General features: G+C 39.6%; 1 protein-coding gene across 7 annotated transcripts in view; it reads left to right on the forward strand.

Annotated features, from left to right (window-relative positions):
* Positions 1-19,433, forward strand: part of FILIP1 (filamin A interacting protein 1) — a 124,981-nt gene extending 105,548 nt beyond the window's left edge. For 5 of the 7 annotated variants that reach the window (XM_071741514.1, XM_071741516.1, XM_071741515.1 and 2 more), the window contains 3 exons: positions 1,420-4,225; positions 10,796-11,019; positions 18,629-19,433. In XM_071741514.1, the coding sequence (XP_071597615.1) occupies positions 1,420-4,225; positions 10,796-11,002 (3,013 nt within the window). In that variant the 3' untranslated portion in view covers positions 11,003-11,019; positions 18,629-19,433. The other 2 variants (XM_071741518.1, XM_071741519.1) reach the window with 2 other exon arrangements.
* The last annotated feature ends 4,086 nt before the right edge of the window (positions 19,434-23,519 follow it).

Here is a 23,519-nt window from a genome sequence, read left to right on the forward strand (position 1 = left end):
CTTGATCCACTCCCGCTGCAGTTACCAGACCATGGCACTGAGTGCCACATCCAGTCTCTTTTTAAATATCTCCAGGGATGGAGAATCCACCACTTTCCAGGGCAGCCCATTCCAATGCCTGATCACCCTCTCAGTAAAGAAATTCTTTCTAATGTCCAACCTAAACCTCCCCCAGCACAACTTGAGACTGTGCCCTCTTGTCTTGCTGAGGGTTGCCTGAGAAAAGAGACCAACCCCCCCCGGCTACACCCTCCTTTCAGGGAGTTGTAGAGTATGTCTCTTGTTAAGTGTGTATGTCTCTTGTTAGGGGATATGGGACTTGCAGGTAATTTGAAAGTGGCTTGAGAAAGTTGTCATTTCAGACACAGTGAATTCAGTGTGCATACCTGTGTCTTCCTTTTTAAGTCGTATTTCACTTTTACAGTAAGGCTGTTCCATTTTTAGGGTATATAATCCCTGTGTTATCCATACCTCTTTTTCAGTGGAGGATCATGAACCTGCTCTTACAATATATGCAGTCACTTCCTGTGCTGATGTCAACAGAGCCTGAATATAAATCACAGATATAAAATATATATATCACAATTTCTCCATTGAAATGTTGCATGGGTAGAGCTGGAAAATCTAGGTCTTTGTTATCTTTCTGAGGATGCATTTAATTTTCCTCTTATAATCTTTTATGTTGTCTGAAAATACAGCTTTATAGACTATATAAAGAAGAGCATTTTCCATCTGAGCTTAGCTGTGACCACAGGTTTGCTTAATCTGACCCTTGCAGTCAACAAAATCTACTTCTGTAAATGCAAATGTGCCTGGAAAAACAAACCTTTTACCATAATAGTCACTGTGCTGACAAATTAATCTTCCTGATAATTTCTTATGCCTGTGATGCTCAGATTGTTGTCAGTTTTGTGCTAATGTAGTTCTCTATCCTGCTGGTTTATTTATAACTAGGATCAATCCACTTATGCATGGCTGCATGTAGCAATTGTTTTCTTTTTTTTATCTTGTGCATTTTTGTGTATTAAGGACACAGACGGAATCTACCTTGCAAAACAAGTTTGTTATAAATGGTTTGGTTAGTATATATACCTGTCCTTTTGGGATATTATATACTTTTACTAACATCAGCCTATCAGAGAAATAAATGTGAAGGACTTAAAACCTAATGTACTTTTAATCTATACCTATATAAAATGTCACTGCTTTTCAGATTTCTAGATGATTTTTTAACTTCTGTAATTTCAAGTATTTGGCTCAGGAGTGTAACTGTATTAGGTACTTAAGTCTTGAAAGATTACCTACATTATTAATGAAAAAAAAAAAAAAAGATAAAATGAAGGTGATTTTAAAATGGAGACATACACCAATATATACACAAACATATTAGTTTAATACATCTCTTCTAACCTTTTTCAGGTTGAAGAAGCTTCTTGAGCAGGAGAAGATCTATCAAGCCCGGAAGGAGAAGGAACATACAAAGAGACTCAGTAAACTAAGAGAGGAATTAGTCAAGCTCAAATCGTTTGCACTCATGCTGGTGGATGAAAGACAAATGCATATTGAACAACTTGATCAACAAAGCCAGAAAATACAGGACTTAAATCAAAAATTAAAGGAGGAAGAAGAAAAGCTTAAAATTATTAGTGCAAAAACAAAAGAAGATGGGAAAAAACTGATGAGGTTAGAGGCAGATCTTGAGCACAAAACATCATCATTTTCTCAAGAACATGAGGAGATGACTGCTAAGCTGGCTAATCAGGAGTCACATAACAGGCAGCTAAGACTTAAGCTAGTGGGGCTGACTCGCAGAATAGAGGAGCTAGAAGAAACAAATAAAAATCTTCAAAAAGCTGAGGAGGAACTTCAAGAGCTAAGAGATAAAATAGCAAAAGGGGAATGTGGGAACTCTAGCTTAATGGCAGAAGTAGAAAACCTCCGCAAGCGTGTGCTTGAAATGGAAGGGAAAGATGAAGAGATCACAAAAACTGAATCCCAGTGTAAAGAGCTGAAAAACAAACTGCAAGAGGAAGAGCACCACAGTAAAGAGCTGAAACTGGAAGTGGAAAAATTGCAGAAAAGAATGTCAGAATTAGAGAAGCTGGAGGAGGCTTTCAGTAAAAGTAAGTCTGAATGCACACAGCTACACTTCAATTTGGAAAAGGAAAAGAATTTGACCAAGGATTTGATAAATGAGTTGGAAGTGGTGAAGACTCGAGTGAAAGACCTTGAGGCATCAGAAAGCAAGTTGGAAAAAGCTGAAATAAGCTTAAAAGATGACCTCACAAAGCTGAAGTCATTTACTGTAATGTTGGTTGACGAACGAAAAAATATGATGGAAAAAATAAAACAGGAGGAAAAAAAGGCTGAGGGTCTAAACAAGAATTTTAAAGTTGAACAAGGGAAAGTTATGGATGTAACAGAGAAACTGATAGAAGAAAGTAAGAAATTTTTGAAATTGAAATCTGAAATGGAGGAAAAAGTGTCTAGTTTGACAAAGGAGAGGGATGAGTTAATTGGCAAACTAAGAAGTGAAGAAGAAAAGTCCTCTGAACTAAGCTGTAGAGTTGACCTGTTGAAGAAAAGAATTGATGGTATAGAGGAAGTAGAAAGAGAAATTACAAGAGGTCGAGCGAGGAAAGGACTGGAGCATGGTTGTCACGAGGACAACAAGATAAAAGAACTTACTGTTGAAATTGAAAGACTGAAAAAACGTCTCAAGCAGTTGGAAGTGGTTGAAGGAGATCTGATGAAAACAGAAGATGAATATGATCAGCTAGAGCAGAAATTTAGGACCGAGCAGGACAAAGCTAACTTTCTTTCTCAACAGCTGGAGGAAATGAAGCTCCAGATTGCCAAAACCAAAGCAATAGAAAAAGGTGAAGCAGTGAGCCAGGAGGCAGAGTTGAGGCACAGGTTTCGTCTGGAAGAGGCCAAAAGTAGAGATTTGAAAGCAGAAGTTCAAGCTCTTAAGGAAAAAATCCATGAGCTAATGAACAAAGAAGACCAGCTTTCTCAGCTCCAAGTCGATTATTCAGTTCTGCAGCAAAGGTTTATGGAAGAAGAAAATAAAAACAAGAGCATGGGGCAGGAAGTTCTGAACCTAACAAGAGAGCTGGAACTTTCTAAGCGTTACAGTCGTGCTCTGAGGCCCAGCATAAATGGACGAAGAATGGTTGATGTTCCTGTGGCATCCACTGGTGTGCAAACAGATGCTGTAAGCAGTGAAGCAGCAGAAGAGGAAACTCCAGCAGTGTTTATAAGAAAATCCTTCCAGGAGGAGAATCACATCATGAGCAATCTGCGACAAGTAGGTCTGAAAAAACCCATGGAGCGTTCGTCAGTGCTTGAGAGATATCCTCCAGCAGCAAATGAACTTGCAATGAGGAAATCTTGGATACCATGGATGAGAAAGAGGGAAAATGGGTCTCAAGCAGCTCCTGATAAAGGAACCCGAACACACAGCAGCCCAGCTCATTCTGGAGAGGTTGTCCTTTCACCAAAGCAGGGTCAACCTCTTCATATTCGGGTGACACCAGACCACGAGAACAGCACAGCTACCTTGGAGATAACCAGTCCAACCTCAGAGGAATTTTTTTCAAGTACCACTGTCATTCCTACTTTGGGAAATCAGAAGCCACGAATAACCATCATTCCCTCTCCGAGTGTTATGCCCCAAAAAGGGAAAGGCAGCGAAAGTCCCATGGGCTCGGATCGTTCCATGTCTCCGGTCACTATTACAACATTCTCCAGGGAAAAGTCCCCAGAAGGAAGGAGAACACCCTTTGCTGACAGACCTGCTTCACCCATTCAGATTATGACAGTATCAACATCCGCAGCACCGGCAGAAATCTCCGTCTCTCCGCAGACACCAGATATGACCATGGGAAGGGCTGTCTTCAAAGTAACACCCGAAAAACAAACCGTCCCAACTCCAGTCCGCAAGTACAACGCCAACGCCAATATCATCACCACAGAAGACAACAAAATCCACATCCACTTAGGCTCCCAGTTCAAACGCTCTCCCAGTGCTGCTCCTGAGGGTGCCAGCCCTGTGATAACAGTCCGGCCCGTGAACATTGCAGCTGAAAAAGAAGTTGTGACTGGGACTGTCCTTCGGTCACCCCGGAACAACCTGTCCTCGAGACCTGCAGCAAGCAAGGTGACAAGTACTATCACTATAACACCTGTTACCACATCTTCCACACGAGGAACACAATCAGTGGTAAGCAGCATAGTCTCGTGATACAGTCATCATAGTGAGGAGAAAGGAAACCAGAGTTTGGGTTGGAAACATAGGAAAGAATGGGAGGGATGAGGAGAAAGTCCTGACTGCCTTACATCTGTTTCAGATACAAGCTTAACTATAAAGTTAGAATTTGCCTGATGTATATATTTTGTACCAGTGTTGAGTGCTCATATACTTTTGGCATTATCTACCAAAGGAGTCCCTTCAAATTTCTTTCAAAGTTATTTTCATAATGGCAGTCCTAGAAATTTGCAAGTAAGAGACAGAGAGGGACAAAGAACGATGGAGATGACACAGCAGTAAACTGTATTTTTATTTTTGGTGAATGCAGTTTCTGACTTCTGAAAATACTCATAATGATTTTTGGACCAGCTGGTGGGTCTTTACAGCCTTATCTTGTAGGCTGGTATTTCTTTGGTAGAATCATGGTATAACTCAATTAGTATCTGCTCTACTACTGAAGACCAAAGGAATAGATGGGCAGAAATGGTATCATTGCTTACAGCTCCAAGCCTCTTTCAGCTAGTGAATAGCAAAACTTTACAATGCTCTGAGATACTCAGTTTCTCTAAGTGCTGTATTACAGTAATTCTTCCTATAATGTATTTTTTGCTGCTCTCTCTCTGTGTCTCTGTGGTGGTTCCCTGGCTTCTTTTTTGTTTTTACAACAGTCTCTCACCTCTGTCTTTAAACATACGAGACAGCATTTATTGACAGCCCTCCCCCTGGACTGAATATTGGACAAGTTTGAAATACCCCGGGAAAGAAGAATTTAGCCAAAATATAAAACCAGCAGTATTGTGTTAGTCCAAAAGCTTACTTAGCTAGACAAAGTCTGTAGCAGATGCTTTAGGGAAGATTATTTAAAGTGGGTAAACATGCACTAATGTTTCCCTCAGCGTCTGTTCCTAGCTTTTGGCAATAGGTGGGTATTTCTTTCTGAACCAGGGACTGTAGCCACATCTTTGTGTTTAATAGACCGTGGCTGAGTTTTCTTCTATTTATTCTTCTAATTGCTTTTTGAACTCATTTATACTGTTGTTTCCAGCAACATCGGGGGGCAGTGAATTTCGTTGTGGGCTCTGGGAAAAATGCTCTTTTGTTTGATACCTTTTATGCAATACCTTCATTGGTTACAGCCTCTTTCTTGTATCTTGACAAATACTGAATAGTCATCCCCTGTTCATTTGTCCATGCTTCTCAGGAGTCTGCAGACCCCTACCACATGTCTCTTTAGGCATCTCTTTCCAAGCTGAAATGTCAAAGTTTATTTAAAATACATTTCCACACTTTTGGAGGGAGGCTGCCATTCCCATTCCCATTTGAGCCTCCAGACTTAAGAAAATTTGCATTCATCATATGGATCTGTTCGGGATCTCATGTGTGTGCTCTCTCTCTCCCCACATATGTAAAGAGTTGTAGATTCTTTATAGCATTTTCCTACATTATTAGAGACAACTGTTCATTTTTTTCCTTTTTAAGTCTTGCATTACTTCATTTACAAACTCCTTTGTCTCTCAGAAGCTTAGAAAACTTGTTTTTTACGAGTTCCCCATTCTTTTTTTACTAGATGTCTGTCTCTACTGTGATGATGCACTGAACCATGGCGGACAAAACTTTTTTGTTTTGTTTTCATCTGGCTAAAAGTGGCTTCTTTCTTCACTTCATCCTCCCTGATTTGGAATGTAAGGAAAATAGGCCAGGCATAAGATTTACTTTATCTCATGCTTTTAAGATCCCTATTCAGGTGAACAGGGAACTTATACCAAGCCCAAATATGCCTTTTCCTCCCTAACCTCCTGGAAAAAAACAAAAAAACAAAACCAAAAAACTTGTATATTCACCATCTGTTTTGCAAATGAGGACTTCACAGACACATTTCAATACCCCTAGTCAGAAAAAAGAAGTTGTGATCATTTACTCAGTAACCCTAGAAGAAACCAACACTGATAAGATTTTGAGGGTTTAAGTTCATAAAATCAAAGACAAACTGAAAGGCAGCTGCTTTCCTAGCTCATTGGTTTAAATTTTTTTCTTAACTCTCTTCATACAAGATGCTTTGTACAATGCATTAATGTAGTGCCAAGCTACAAAGGGGAAAGCACTTCTGAAATTCCTAGGTCTTATACCTTGCAGTATCCAATTTGCAGTTTCACATTTAAAAACATTTAACACTTCCAAATTGAATTTATAGAGGTGAAGTTAATTTTAAGGTACACACACAGTATTTTGGTGTCCAACCTGTACTGTGGTGTCTCCCTGCATGAGTGAGTCCAAAATCAGGCTGTGGTTTCATGATGGACTATCGTGATTTTTGAATCCCATGATTTAAAGGGTGTTATGGTTGCGTTGGCTTACACTGATATAAGCTCTAGAGCAGCTAGAGATTTTTTATTTTCCCCAATCCAAGTCCTCTTTGGATCCTGCAGCAGTTTTGGTTTAGGTAAAATGAGACCCTGATCCAAAAAAAGTGACCCACGCATCTGAGCAAGAACTTGGGAAAATTTTGAGCACTTAAAAATGGCATCAGTCAGTGATTGTGTTTCCACTGGCACCTGAACTCACTGGACCCAAATGTTTTGGAGGCACTTCATGCTCTTACTTGCTGCAGAAGCCCAGGGCTGGCCAGCTAAGCACTTGGCTTTATCACAGCATCAGTGCCACCCAGAATGGTCTGGTCCCTTGGGGTTTCCATGGCAGGAGGTGATGTGATGGAGACTGTGTAACCAGTTGCACTGAATTCAGCATTTAACAGAACTATTGCCACTTTGATTTAAAAAAAAAAAAAAAAAAAAAAAAAAAGAAAGAAACAAACCCCCAAATCCTAAGCTAGTAACTGCCTTTTATATTACAGACTATGGGACTATGGATTTGGATAATTACCAAGAGAAGTTAAAATAAATGAGGTTTGGTCAACCTTGGCTTGAATCGAGTCAAACACACTCACAGGAAAATACTTGGTCTACCCTAGCAGACCTAGCAGATAACTTTTTTTATTGCAGATAGACCACAGCACAACCAAAAATTAAAGGATATGAAACCACTGGACATGCAGACCAAAACAAGCCTGAAACTGTAACCTGGTTGTTAGTCTTGCCTTAGTACATTAGCTGGGGTCCCTGTGTGCAGCACAGTTCATGCAGTTTTCAATAAAATCCCCACAGAATAAAAACAAATATTCTTTGGGTAAAAAAAACCCTATGGTACCTGTATCCTGGTTTTATTTTATTTAGGCCTTATATTTGGCTCTGAGATTGCTGGTGAATTTTTATTTTCTTTGGCTACCAGGCTGGGTGTCAGTCCTCTAATCACTTCATCCCTGTGCTCCCCACCTCCAACAGGACTGGCATCCAGCACTGGTTGTTTCCAGTGCCAGGGTACACAGTGAATCCCGTGACATGCAGATCCACAGGGAGCAGAGGGAATCCAGCTGCAGCAGAGCCAGTGTAGTGGCACAGCACCAACCATGCCAAGTGTCCTGTGAGCAAGGCAGCAAGGCATGGCTGAAAGGCTGTTTGGTTGCCAGAGCTGACTGGGCACACATGAAACCAGCTATAAGGCCACTTTCATTTGGGCAGCATTTAGTCTGAGGTGGGCATCTAAATTTAGCTCTTTGTAGGTGTCCTCTGTATACTTTAAGTTCCTGTTAGAGTTCCTAGAGATCCAGGGCTCAGCTGCCTTGCTGATGGGATGCTAAGTTGCTGATGGGAGCTAAATTGCCCACAAGGTTCCAGGATTCCATTGCCTAAACATAAGTACTGTCATTAAGTACTGTCAAGTAGCCTACCTAACTTCCAGCTGCTTTATCAGACGCTGTAGGTCTCCTTGGGTCCTCTGTCTTACCTGCCAGCCTTATGCAGATAGCTGGAGTAGCCCAGGGCAGCAGATACCTCTGTCAAACTGGAACTGAACTATTTCTGTCCAGGGCAAGCTGGTCCCCTAATCTGACTGAGAACAAGTGCTGAAAAAGCACCTTTGTAATGAAAATATTCTGAAAGTAAATGTGTGTATGTAAGCACTCTTTGTGTGTCAGGGGACACTGAGCAGGGATCTGTTATAAACCACTAAAACATGCTAAAATTGCTTTTCTTCCTTTGATGGGACTGTGCAGCCTTACTGGAATCTCGGTCTCTGCAGGGAGAGTTAATCAACTTAACCAGATTAGTGCCTGTGTGTATTTCTCTCACTCTTTGTAATGTAGTTACCAGCCTGGCTCTGGCCTTTAGTGCTGCCCCAGCCCCACATACTGCCCGCTCAGAGCCAGACAGCATCACTCTGTCCCACAGGGCTGCATCTCTCATGCTCCATGTCATCTGCCTAAGAGCTGGTTTCTGGTTGGAGTCACTCTACCAGCCAGAAAACAGCAGCCTGTGGACAAACAGGGATGGAGGGAATTGCTTAGGGCTTGCTTCTTGGAAGAAATAGCAAACAGACAGACACTGGTGTGGGTTTTCTGCCACAGACACTACAGACATGTACCCAGGGGTGTACCCTGCTTGCTTCCCCCATCACTCTTGCCAAAGGGGAGTGCTTGCTGAAGAGCCAACTTTGTGCCATTTCATTTAGCAAACACAAAATGCTTTTGCAGCTGCGTGTGAAGCAGGCATTAGCTTCCATATGATCAACGTGTTAGTATGCAGTAAGGAAGGCAACTAAGAAATTTAAAGCAAGTTAGGGTTCTTTTCAAAGTGCTTTTGAGTGATTTAGGCTTGAAATAAGTAACTTGAAAGCGCCTAAATCCTTAGTTAATAATTTACATGTGAATAAAGCTGAAGAAATGCCTGAGATTCCAGCTACTTCATTTGATTGCCTCATGTTTACACACTGTGGAGCTCTTTCAGGGAGTACAAGATGTTTGTCATTTGGGTTCCCTGGGATGTTGACATATTTTCCAAGCTGATGGAATGCATTTGCATGTTTTGCTCTACAGAATTGTATGGGCCTAACTTGTTTTGACATCTACATGTGAGTTCCATATTAGTCTTTAGACTGCTATTGTAAATGTTGCTTTTAGTTATTGAAAATGGCTTCCTTCCTGCCAGGCAGACAGCATTCAAGTTTTCCAATTGTGATTTTTTTGTGTGTACATATGGGGTTTTGAACTGTTCTGAGAAGATTAAGGAATGCTTTTCCTTTGAATACTCAGGATGCAGACAGAAAGCTCTGATGCTACTGGCTGGAAATCCTTCGAGAGAGAGAAATACTCCTTTGTGGAGCATTTTTAAGAGCATTTTTAAGTAAATGTGGACATACATGTTGCTCTCTATGCAATTCCCTAATCCAGTCTATTTCAGCAGTTCAGTTTTGTTTTGTTTACATGTCATAAATTGCAGAATGTAGTCATTTAGCAATTTTGAAACACTTGAAAAGTGTTTTCTTTTGTGAGATCAAAGGCTTTGTCCATTATCTGAACAGAAAAAAGTCATGAAATTCAGCTGAGACACTGAAGTAGTCACCACTAACATTTGTGTCTGTACTGCACACTGCAGAAGATAAACCACAATTTCCTTTCAGAATTGTCATAGTTATTAGTATTTTTATGGCCCTGGTCTGTAAGGGGGTAGCTTACAGTTTTGGTCTTTGCAGAGTATGTACAACATCATCTGACCAATAGAGATAGAAAATACCAAGTTGGCTTCTTGGAACCCATTTGTCCTATCCAAGTGCTCCTTGTAATTTTACACAGTGGGACTCAGTTGCTTAAAAGAATAAACTGATTGCCATTTTCAAAACTATAGGGCAGCCAGTCTGGTCTGCAGCTGGTGGTCCAGAAGGGCACAGATCCCTGGTAGGAGCCATGTTGTGTCTGCCATAACTTTTAATTTTGCCCTTTTAATTTTTTTTTTTTATTCTGAATTCCTGGGGCTGGAGGGTAGGTTGGCTTTTTGTCCAGGGCAGCAAACTGGCAGAGACAGTAAAATGACCATGTCCTTGCTGCCTTGAAGCATTTCCAGTAATCTGGATTGCCTGCTTCACCTTCACCAGAGTTCATCAGGTTGTGGCTAGGGCTTGGAGAGGGAGAGCCCTCTCCCACATCCCTCCTCCAACAGCCACAGGAAAAGGAAACTCAAATCTTTGCTCCGTCTTTCTCTTCCAGACCCCTGCAGTTTCCAGTGCAAAAATCAGTGTCCCCAGCCATGGCCACAGCATACTTTAGGAAGCAAATTGCAATTTTTATCTATAATGTTTAGAAGTCTTGCCCCACTTACAAAAATATGGCACTTCCTCTGGGTTCAGCATTAGCCTCACATGGCTATACTGAGTTGTGGGCCCACGTCAGTCTCTGTGCAAGATGGTAACCTCCTAAGGCCATCCTGCACTGTGTCATTCTGTGGAATCAGGGTTTTGCAGAGGTTCCCATGCCTGTGGCAGCTTGATCCAAAAAATGGGACCTCAGCTTTGGGAAACTTGTTTGATCCTTACTGTACCTACAGCCAGGTTCCAAATGTCAACGTTAATTTGGTAATGGGCGTGATTTGGGACATCACTGCTTGAAAGGTAAATGAAAACCAATGGAAAATTTTTCTCTGTCTCTCTCTTTTGCAGACAGGACAGGATGGGTCATCCCCGAGACCTGCACCCACCCGCATTCCTGTGTCAAAAGGTATGAAAGCAGGAAAGCCAGTAGTGGCAGCCCCAGGAGCAGGAAATGTGACAAAATTCGAGCCTCGTGCCGAGACTCAGTCAATGAAAATAGAACTGAAGAAATCTTCAGCCAGCAGCTCTGGCTCCCTGGGTGGGGGTCAGGGCTGATGGAGGTGGCTCAGGGGGTATGTTCTGCAGGTTTTACTGCTACCATGGAAGTCAGCCCCCCTGCCTGTGGAGTTGCTCACATTTGCCTGTACTAATGGAGTTCCATAGATGTCACTGATAACAAACTAAAAAGTGTGTGCACTGACTGTTTTAAGTAACAACATCCTTCTGTTTTCTTACCAAATTTAAACAAGGGGAAAAAAAAAAGCCATCGAAAAGGCAGTTGTATGCCAGGAAGACTTTCAGCCTAGAAAGTGCACATGAGGCAACTGCACTAGGCTAAGTTGTTACTAGTAAGTTATTACTAGTTCAGGAATTCTTAATGATAGACTTGGTCACTTTTTAATATATTGAAGGAAGTTTGGTCACTTTTACTAGATTGTCTTCCACCTTAACACATCACTTCCCACCTTTGCTACTGCATGGGGCACTTTCCTTCCTGCCTGTGATCACATTATTGAGATGCCACATTAGAGATGGTGCACTTGAGGTCCTGTTTTAATGAAACCTGGTACCTCAAGTGGGGGAGGGAGAGGAAGAGAGAAAGGATGGGCACCATGTGACTAGCTCTTTCTCTAGGAGTCTCCCATCCAAATCAGCACATCTCAGTGGTGAGCTGCTTTCTCAAGGTGTTTAGGGAGGTGGCACAATGTTTGGCAGCAGCAGTGCTAAGCAGCAGCTTATTTCTTTCAGAGGGTGTTAACATTTACTTGCAGACAGTACTTAGGGTCAGGTCGCTGACACACAGACACTGGGATACTGCCAGCTCAGGTCAGATGAAGGCAGGGGAGCCCTAAGGTGTTTAGCCTTTAGCAAAAAAATAAACATTGATCTGGCTAAAATCAATACAGTCCATTTGTGCCTGCTCCAAAGACCAGTAAAGGCTATGAAGCAAGTCAGTCCATTGATTTCACTGGGTTTTCAGTTTTCCTGGTTAGATGAACTTGTGCTATATTTAAATCTTGGAAGGAGAAATCAGCACAGACTGCTGATGGCAGAAATTGCTATCTCAAGGCACAGCTCAGGTACAGACAATGGAAGAGAGAGGGTTTGGTATGGAAGTTACTCTCAGTTCTCATTTATTTGAAATATTTTGTCTGAAATACAAACCACCTCACAATATCATGGCGATTGATTGGTTTCCCCTCCCTCTTTGTGATTCCTCATTTGTATGTTTGCATTTTTAAGCATGTTTTAAGGAATTGTTGCAGCATGGAAATGGTGTGGATATTGATGACTGTTCTGATTGTTTATCTAATAACAGTAAAGTGATTAAAGAGCATTTCCATTAAGTGATCAATTTCCACAGAAGGAAGTTGCAACCAAAAGAAATAGAGCTGAACAGGCTGATAAATGAGGGTTTTAAAACTTGTATAATACCTCAACCACCACAGCAAGCCAGTGGTTAGGAATAGCTTTTGGAAAGCAAGGCAGGAAGACCCCCAATAAATAATAAACACAATTCACAGAAAAAGAAATCCACCAGTGGGTGAAATATTAAATGGTTTTCTGTCTGGGAGAAGAGATTTGATGGAAGAATCTGCCACAGAAGGTCAACAAAATTATATTCAGTTCAAGAAATGTTTATCCTTCAGTCTGCACTTTGTATTGCTCTCCAATTTAAGATCCACATATGGCCATTATCCCAGCATAAAACTGGCCTTTTATTATTTATATGAAGGACAGTTTGTCTGGGGTGTAAAAGCTGCTGCCACATCAGAAAAGAAACAGGTTTCAATTTTTACACATGTAGCACCTGCAGTACCCGTTGATTTTAAAATTCTGTTTCTACACCATCTGAAAATCAGATTCATATTAGTAGCATTTTCCGTAACATTTAATTTCCAATATTTCATACAAAACTTGGAAACCAGAATTAGCAAGCAATGTGAGTTACTATGCCAGAAATACATCAAATCTTCCCAGATAATTTTTATCATTTAAAAGCCTCAATTTGTTAAGAAATTTTTGCTGAGATCTTGCTGTTCTTATTGTAACATAGGCTTTTCAGCAGATCTTTGGAGAAAACACATTATTAAGAGGTTTTTTTCTGGATATTCACTCTAAATACTGGCACTGCAGCAAGTCTTCAGGTCAAAACAGTCATTTAAATAATATTGCAAACATGAGCCCCAAGCTAATGTGGCTGGGTACAGTGATGAACTACAGCTGCCTTAAGCCTTCCTTTTCACATCCTTGTTTCAAAGAAACTTAGTTCCTTATTTAACTGTTGCTGTACCCAAGGCAATATTCTGTGTGTTCCTGCAGTTGAAAGATTTGTTTTGCTGAAATCCAGGACACACAAATTAGCTGAATGAAACAACAGCAGGACTACAGGCATGAGCCGTGAATTATTCTTGTAAAGTTGGAAAGATTTCATGAGACAGATTTGAGAAACACCAGACAGGTCAGACCTAGGACCCTGTTATTTTCCCTGAAGGGGAAAATTTTTGCATTGTAAAAAGAAACTTTTGCTCCATAGCAGAAACTGAAGAGTTGGAAGCAAGCAACTGGTTTAACTGTTAGCTAAAACCAGACATTTCGTTGTACTCACATTTTTAATGCCTGTTTTAATTGACCTGAGATTCTTAAAGGTAGAAGAAGGGTAAGATGAAATAAAAGAAAGCCTTTAGTCCAGAAGTCTTAAAAGTTGAAGTATAATGGTCTTCTTATATTGGGTTTTCCTCTGAATCTGAAGACAGTCATGTTCAGTGACTACAGTGTGATTCTCCATTCAGTAAGTCAGCTCAAGAAGGCAATTCAGACAACAAACCCCAGTGAGATCCTAAAGATCTTCCTTAAGGTCTTCCACTGCCTTGAGTAGTCAGTCTTTCAGTTGTGACTCAATTACCTCTGCAGCCCCTGAATCTAATTGAGGTCCATAATAGGTTATTGTATTTCCTAAAAGGGATTTAAGTCAAGCCGCAGTTTCATGGTCACTTGAAGTCAGGATGTAACCCTACAGGGGACTAAAAAGCTGTAGTCCTGTCTTTGTCACCTTCAGTCAAGAAAGTACTCACTTCCACATGGTTGTCTTTTGAGCTGGCACAAGTCTTTGAACTTAATTGGGGAACTGGTCTGAAGTAAAAGGGAAGCTGGCAGAAAGCATCAAGGTGAGCTTTAATATAGCTTAGTCCCAGGCTCTTGGGCCAGAAAAAGAAAGAAGGCACAGGAAGCCAGTGACTTCTAAAAGTGACTGTGGAATCACGAATGCCTCCTAATAGATCAAATACCACAAATGTAAGTGTACTGCTGCTTATTTTAAAAAGCTTTTGATTGAAACCTTGCTTCAGAGGTAAGATGGGTACCCCTTTACATCAGTATCTGAGACTCAAACTCACATCAGCTCCAGCCAGGTCCACCAATGGCACTGACAGAGAGTTGAGAGAGAAGAAGGTGGAGTTCTCAGTTCCCTCCTGTAAATGTTGTGCTGTTCTGCATGGAGGACTTCAGTATTCACTGAGTAGAAATAAGAGAGTGGTTGAGTGGTCAGGATATTGAACTAGGAGGAGATGAGCATCCCTGTATTCAAGTCCCTGTTTCAAAGGCTGCCTTTGAGCCTGGCCTTTTGTGAAAAGGCAGCTTGTAAGATGAAGTGTTTGTGTTCATCCATCCTTCCATCTGTCCTTCGTTGATGAATAACAACCAATTTCAGCCAAAATTGGCAAAGCAATAGTAGTCTCCAGGATAAAAAGTTCTTCCAGTTTAATGAAAAGGGTGACAGAGGAGCAAGACCTTAGCGATGCCCTGCTGTGTGGAGTTCACCTTCATGGAACATCTAAGAAAGAACACAAGAGAAACACCACAAGGACAAGCTTTGTCCAGGCTTCAGATTTAATAGGCACCAAAGAATCAAACTCTGATACACAAATCCATGGGAAAAATGCTAGGGCCTTTTTTTACAGGGCTTCTTGTGTATTTTGCATCATCGGATTGCAGTGCAGAAACCAAGCCTTCCTCTGCCCAGGTGATCATCTAGAATCTTCTCACACACCTTTTTCTCTCTTTTTGTGGTTTGGGTTTTGGTTTGGGTTTTTGTTTGTTTGTTTGTTGTTGCTTTGGTTTGGTTTATGAAGTGGAACAGTTTCAGTTGCAAAATGCAGTCAACTCAGAGTAATGATAGTTAAAGTACTTCATCTGGAACTGAGCTGGCTGAGAACCAGTCTTTGTGTTTTGGTGGTAGAATTCAATGTCAGCTGGAGAGGTGCCCTGTTGTGGCTGATGGTGTGGCTGTCCAAGCAGTCATGAAAACTCAAATCCAGCAGTGGGAACATATGGCTTAGGACAGCAGTAAGGTGGGGAGGGAGAAGAGGAAAATGCCTCATTCATGAGCAGCACACATGGACTGAGAAGGTGCAACCTCAGTTCATCAGATGACCTCTGATTTTAAATCTAGTTCCTAGTAAGTTTTGTACTGTGATCCCTAGATGAGATCCTGTCACTTGAATTACTGTTAATTAATTACTCGTCAGCAATACTGATGAGTATTGCTAATGTAGTCATTAGTAGAGCATATATTAGAATAAGTGTGACTGAAAATGAGGGAGCACAGAACTTTAGTGTCTGGGGGATTTCTCTCAGATGGGTAAACATGCTGAAGGAATAATAGAAATTTTAATTTATTTTGCTCACTTTTTTTTCCTTTTGTGGCATCCATTAGTGTGATTGTTAAAAAAACCAAGTAACACTGTGACTCTTCTGAATATGCAGGCAGGGTATGCATGTTACCATGTTTGAACATCAAACTTCCAGCCCATAGTAATTAGCACCATGTGAGTTATCTCTAAAGTCATGTTAATATGTTGATTCATGCCAATTGGATGCCAAGTCCATGTTACTGCCTGAAATATGCAACACATGTTCTAAAACATGTGTTTTGGTATCTTCATGAACATTCAGTGACACTGATGACATGTGGAACAGCATGTCTTTAAAGAGCATGAGCTACTGTCCTGATGGGTTTCAGGTGCCTGGCATAAGCTGCAACAGTCAGGACAATTTTCAGACCAATTACATGTTCCCATCACACATCAGTGGCCAATTTCATTGAGTTGCTTTAAAACTTGTAATTTGCTGGCAGGAGTTTCTGTGAGCTCATCTTGTGAACTTGTTTTCATTTAGGGGAATATTTTTCTCCCCTACATCACAGTGAGGTACCCTCTTTCTCTTACTTTTGTCTGAGCTCTCTCAGGCAAAACTGTATGCAACATTTCTAATTATAGATTTTAACTTCACTTTGAATCTTCCTTCCTAAACACTGCCTGTAGTTGGCTTTTTGGAAGATGCAGTCTTCCAAGATCACTACTCCCAGGTGCAGAACTATCAGCTCTGAGAATCAGGTATGAATCACTCAGGGATGAATGGTTCTTCACTTTAAAAACTCTCTTCAGGACTTTAAAAACAGAAGTACTGATATGTGATTCTCTTCTGATACTTGGGTCTGGCACTGGGGTACATGCATTATTTTATTGCCTGGTGTTACTTGATTGTATATATTTTAATAAGAAATTAAACTTTGTATGTTAAAATGTTAGGTAATGTGTTTCATTACATGACCTGGCATTTTTCATAGGCCAGATGTTAGTGGTATGTTTCCTGGAGAAGTTCTGATTTGCATCAGTGGGACTGAAAGCAGAATTAATAATTTTATCTTAACTTCATTTTTTTTTTCCTGTCATTAATATTATTTTGCTTAATTCATAGTTCCTTGAAATGTTCACATCTCTAACCCTAGAAAAATGTAATCGTATCTTACAGTCCTACCTAACTCTGACAAAATCTACCCTACTCTAACTTTAGTTTAAGAACTGTTTGGACACCTGCTTTAGTAACTACAGTTTGTGTGTGTGTAAGTACATATATTTATGTACATATCTAAACATTTTAAATAAAAAAAAAAAGTCAGAAAAAGAGCATACATATACAAGTGTGTGAGAAGTGAATGAATAACTGTATACTAGAAGTGAAAATTAGTTGATTTTTAAAATTATTTCTCCTACTTTTTTACATAATTGCTGTATTTGGTCTGTAGGAGGAAGACTGCCTGAGAAACCTACAGTAGTTTTGCTGCTGAAACCTTTACAAGGAGCATGACACTTTCCTGCCACCAGCATTTTTTAGAATTTTGTATCTAAAGTCTGTGTTAATATATAATGTGCATAGTGAATAATAAGGAAAAAATTGCTTCATACATACTTTGTGTGACTCCCACTGACGTTAATGGGAGAATTCTCCTCAGGTTCCAAGCTGATATTAAGTAAATACAGCTTTTTACATCATATTCTGTGAGAGCTTGAAGTTAACAGCACGGGTTGTAAGGTAAAATCTTACTGTAGTTTGTGGTTGTTTCACACTCACTGGTCAGATTTGGTAGAGCTGGTATACCTCCTTTTTTTATTAAAAAAAAAAAAAAAAAGAAATTCTTTATAAATTATATGGTAAATAAACAACTTCTGTTTGTGAAATTCTGTTATTTCATCTGCCTTAACCTATTTTCTTGAATGTTGCCTTAGTCCTTTTCTGGCGCACCGCGTATGAAAAGCATCACCGGCATCTGCCACCTGGTGGCAAAGTCCTGGTATTAAAGGCTCATGGAAAACATTTTGATTTTGTTCCCTCTTGTAATGTAATTTAATCAGACATCTTGCACATATTAGGAAGCAGGCAAAGGAGTGAAGTCAATACAGACATCAAATAATAAATACACGGTTAGTGCACTTTCAATTGTGTAAATTTTAAAAAATCTTCAGGCTATTATCAGAGGAAAAAATCTTTAGAAAGAAAAGTATTTCAATTAAGAAAATCAGTATACCTGAAAATGTATTATTGTATGTTTCTAGGTTGAAGCAGTACGACTATACTATTTGAAATGCATAAAATACACCTTTGCAGAGACAAATGTAATTCATAGCTAAATTCTTATATTAAAAAGTTACTTGTAAGAACAGTGTATTTACCTACAAGAACAGAAGACCTGGTCATTAATATTCCAGCAGAGCCCAGAGATTAATCAGGATCTCTTATGTTACATACAGGGCAAAGTTAAACCCAGCCTTTCAAACACAGTGCCAACACTTAGTTTTGCATGCTCTGGCTGAAATTTGTCCCCATTAAAGTCAGTACCAAAATTCAAGAAGACTCACTAAACAAAAGCTGCATAGGTTCTAATCCAAATTTCAATTAAACATGAGAACTGGCCTTACACCTCTTCCCCATCCCCATTTCAGGATTGCCAGCGGGTTTATAATGGATTTGCTCAGATAGGATACAAGAGACCCAACACCTTCCAATTCACCCAACACCCAGTTCAGGTGTGGGGCTGGAACCCTGATGTTCCTGTGGTTTAATCCATTCAACTGTATTATTCTTTTTCCCTGTAGACAGCCAAGTGATGGTCTTGATACTGAAGTGGAAGCCAAGGGCTCCTGAGTCACAGCCTGGTATTAATTTAGTTTCCCTTCGTAGCATTAACCAGGACAGTTTTTATCAACCTGCAGACAGCTTAGACCAAAAAAAAAAAAAAAAAAAAAAATGCTTTCAGCTCCCGTTGTAACGTTCTTCTCTAAAGTAACTTGTAATGTCTTTTCAGCTGCATAACACCAAATGTTTTGCTGTCTTGTCTTATAGAGAGTGTCATCATTCACCAGCTCCGCATGAACTCCAGATGAGAAGCGGCCCCGGCTCCCGCAGTGCTGCCTGCGCTGCCCCTGCCCGGCGGGACAGAGCGCTGGAGAACCTCCCTACCATCAACACCAGGGTCCCTTGTGCTACTGATTATTTCTGGAAGTATTTATTGCTTCCATTAGATTTTGTTTATTTTTTGCCTTGCTGGTATTTTGAAAACTACAGAGAGAGAGAGAGAGAGAGAGAGAAGCGGTCTTTCTGACAGCTGAATTTCACTTTTATTTGCAAAGCCTAAGGCACGTGCTTGATTTTGTTTGATGTTTGCCATATAATTTATTTTTATAATACACTTTGTAAAGTTACTGTCCCAAAGTTGCAATCCCTGTTGTCCACGGCGCATTTATTTGTAGAATACACTGTCAAATTTCCAATTTGTTATTTTTGTAATAGAAGGTATGTAAAGAAAGAAAAATTTAACTTCAGCGATGTTTTGTGTTTAAGTGGAAAACATTCAGCACATTTTTTGCTACCAGGAGATTCTGTGAGACTAAATACTCTGAAGACTGCTGTATGGAATTTGTACTATTACAGAATATTTCTTGCACTGTGTGATGGTTTGGCATAAAATTAAGTATTAAAGTCCAATGCCTTGAAATGCAACCAGATTTACTCATATTAAATGATGTAAGCCCGTTTTTAAAGCTGTGATTTTTTTCTATATATTGTATGTTTTTACTTCTGCCTGTACCAAAAAAGTTGATTTTCATTACACTGTAGCTAATAAATTTTCACAACTATGCAAATGTAATCAAGTGTTTGAATTTGAACTCTTAATTTCTTAAGGCTGACAGTACTCATACATGTGCATTTCTTTACAGAGACAGAATATATAGCTTTGCAAGTTCCTTTTTCTGCCTGGTACCTATCTCACTGTGGTACTATAGTGATGTACATAGTAAAACTCATTCAGACACTGAAATACAGAGGGATCTATCACCAAGTTCTTAATGACTTCATGGTTTCTAACCTGGTGCTTTCACTGCATTGGCACAGATTTTTGACTGGTATGATCAGGATATTAAATCTTTGACTCACAGGACAGTCTAAGTAAGGTGCCATATGCTGATGGGCTCATTTTACACTGGTGGCTGTAGCTTCCCAAAAGCATCCACACAGTTCTGTGGCAGCTATACTTAAAATTATTTTTGAATGGATGGGCATATAAAGCTGGGCACCAGCTTTAAAGATACCACCCTGTCAGGATCTTTTTTTTTTTTAATATACATTTCATAATGAATTATTTTTAAACTAAGTCATTGGCACATATTTAAAATACTGTAGATTTTTCAATCGCAGAAGCTACTGGGAGAAACTACTTTTTGGAAAGGAAAAGTGTTGCTTGCAGGAGATAGGCTGTGAAATGCCAGAAAGAGTGCATTAACTCAGCATCCCACTGAGATGAATATGCCAGTTCATCTCTGCAGCTGCACTGACACACTGCTATGGAGTCAATTTGATCTTCATGGGAGTCATGGGAGCTGCTTTTCCTTCCAGATCTGAGTGCTGCAGCAAATGCTGACACTGTAGAGTGGCAAAATATTCTGGGACCTGTATAAACTTCCTTGGAGTTGATTTGTGTAATAGTTTGTTACGTTACTACAGCTATACTAAGTAACCAAATTCTGTTTAGCCTTGAAAAGAGTAATTTTGTTGGTCTATCTTGCATTTCAGCTGGTACACCAAGTTTTTTAAGGAGTGGTTTGTTTATTTTTTTTCTTACAATGTATGCCAATAACTTAGCTGTGTCTGCAGATCATATTTTTAGAGTGAGTCAAGAGTTCCAGCTTACAGAGTGATACAGCTGACGTGAGTGAAGTTTAGTATGTGCCACATTTCAGTTCACTGCACAGCAGAATGAACGTTGTAATGAGCCAGATCTTCTCTTTTCAAAGCATTTCTTGGGAATCAAAACTTTTCCGTGTTAAGAACTACACTGAACTCATCTGTAAGGAAGCTGCTGGTTATTTGAAAGTGATGGTGACATGCCTGAAAAAAACTTCAGCTTTTAAATTAAATTAAAATAGATTAAAATAGATTATGAAGTTGAGTCAAGATTTAAAAGGTCTCTATCAAAGTAGAAAATATTTTTCCCTGCATAGATTTTAATATAAAAACAATTCAGTATGAGTGTATGCATCAAGTTTTCCCCTTCTGTTTTTTGATTCCTAAACAAATATATAAACATTTACAGTTTTGCAAATACTTTTTAGGCTGTACAAAATAAAAGTTTGTTTTAAAGCATAAATAGAGTCGTGGTGTATGGAAATAATTGAGACTCTAAAATATTGTTGAAGAACTGCAGCACTTTTGAGTAGGAGACTGTTAACACTGGTCATGTAATCACACATGACCATGGTGATACACACAATTTCATCACTGATAAGGGTTTATTCAGGTAGAATAATAAATCCTGACCTGACACCTGGCAAGCAGCTGAAGGATTTCATAGAAATGCCTGGAGGGTAAAACTCATGCATGCCAAGGATGCTTTGACAGGTGTGTTTAATCCTCAATGCATTTATGTTCCTGGTCAGTTTTTTTACATTACCTAATCTGGACTTAGTTCTGAAATAAGTAAGTAAGGACAGTGCATTTGCCACATAATTAGCCTATGCTTTGGGGACACTCAGGAACAAACCTATTAATACAGATTAAAATGTGATTAATTTCTGCAAGTATTGTCATCCTAAAGGAAGTAGTCAGGAAGTGCTTTCAGACTAAGTGTAGAGTTTACCTTGGACTATAAATACCAATGGCTTTTAAGTAATTGAAAAACAGTGAAAAGTCTGCTTTTCTCTTAAAGATCTCCAGCTGTCTAAAGAGGATTGAAAGACCTTTGTTAGTATAATTATAGGTGATAAAATCAGCTGTTGCAATTAAAATACTTTTTAAAGGAAAAAACTACATCCAGTGTGTTTTCCTTTTGTCTCATTGGGAAACATAATTGGACCAATGAGGAGACAAAACTGCCTGTGTTGTAGAGCCATCTTTAATGTAGAAAATGAGATTTAAAATGGAGGTCACTGCCCTGACTCTTCCACCACTTAATGTGAATCACTGGGTTGTTTCTCTTCTTCTAAACAGTAACAGAAATTTAAGTTGAAAAATTTGTATTTAATGCTTTAAATTATCTAAATGTGCTCCCCGAAATAATCTATTTGGCAATTCATGCATTTTTATTTGCTTTGCCTGTTCTAAATATTAGGGAATTTAACAGCATTAGGCTTTATTTCTTTGGATTTTATTTCAAAAGGAGTTAATTATTTACATCTTTCCTAGGAATAAATGGCCAATGTCATAGAGTAACTGCCAGATCATTCTGGGGACTTGATGGAGTAAAATTAAAAAATTAAGTGCAATGGTCTTCTAAAATAACCACAATAAATTAATTTTTGTACAATTTTAGGGCTCATTTTATACTCCAAAAATCAGACTGCTTTTCAAATTAAAATTTTCTGATTTTAGCATTTCAGTGGTCTGATACATCTTTGCTTCTTCCTTGCCTCAAAAATGTAAACCACTGAGGGCTTGACTACGTCCTGTGTCTCTGTAGCACTCATTGTTAGGTGAATAAATCAGTTTGCCTTTCCACATATTAAAAAAGGAACATTATAAATGTATGTTTTGAGAAGTTTTTTTGTTTTATTTTGTTTGGGTTTTGTACCCACTTGTCTTATAACTACACACACCATTGTGAAGTACACTACATTGCACAGCACCTCATGGAAAAACTTCATGAATTTTGTTAAATTTGTTGGTTGCACTTGACTGGACATAAATGGGTTTGTCTTAGCTTAACACTGTGACCAAGACCTTCCCTTACTGATGAAAAAGTAAAACCAATCTATTGAAGTATCTATGCTGATATATTTTATTTCTCTAAAGAATGGAAGTAAGATATATTCTGTGTTTGCATCCTGTTGTGCTACTGAGAAAGTAATTATTTGGGTATAAAGAAAAAAAATCATGCTTATAATCAACATAGTTGTTGCAGTACAAAGTGTAGGTGCAGGCCAAGCCTATGGACAAACAAACAGCCTTGGATAGAATCATAGAATCATAGAATTGGCTGGGTTGGAAGGGACCTCAGAGATCATCAAGTCCAACCCTTGATCCACTACCGCTGCAGTTACCAGACCATGGCACTGAGTGCCACATCCAGTCTCTTTTTAAATATCTCCAGGGATGGAGAATCCACCACTTCCCTGGGCAGCCCATTCCAATGCTTGATCACCCTCTCTGTAAAGAAATTCTTTCTAATGTCCAACCTAAACCTCTCCCGGCACAACTTGAGACCTCTTGTGCCCTCTTGTCTTGCTTAGGGTTGCCTGGGAAAAGAGACCAACCCCCCCTGGCTACACCCTCCTTTCAGGGAGTTGTAGAGATACAACTGATTGGAAAGAGAGAGCTGCAACTGTGATAATGGATCTGATCTGGATGAGTTGGATGATCCTGATGGGTCAGGCAGATTCTATGCTCCTATGGAACGTAACGTGCCCTTTCCTGCCTCTCATACCTGGAAGCACAAGATTCTTAGATTCCTGATGCTGCCTCTTGGTTTTCCTGCTGACAGAATTTCTTGCCATCTCCCAGCACAGGTTTACCAGGAGTCTTGTTCCCTTGGCATTCCAGGCTGCACCTCACCAGGTTTTCTATGAGGCTGCAGAAGCAAAATTAACTATAAGCTGATAACTGAAAACAAGAGATAACAAAGAAAAGGGTGATAATGGGGATAAGGGGCTTAGACATGTAGACTGAGAGCAAAAAAGTAGGGCCTACAAGATAATGGAAAGGGTAAATTAGGAATGACATATATATATATAGCTTTAGCACA

The sequence above is a fragment of the Heliangelus exortis genome, chromosome 3, assembly GCF_036169615.1.
Source record: "Heliangelus exortis chromosome 3, bHelExo1.hap1, whole genome shotgun sequence".
Classification (NCBI taxonomy): Eukaryota; Metazoa; Chordata; class Aves; order Apodiformes; family Trochilidae; genus Heliangelus; species Heliangelus exortis.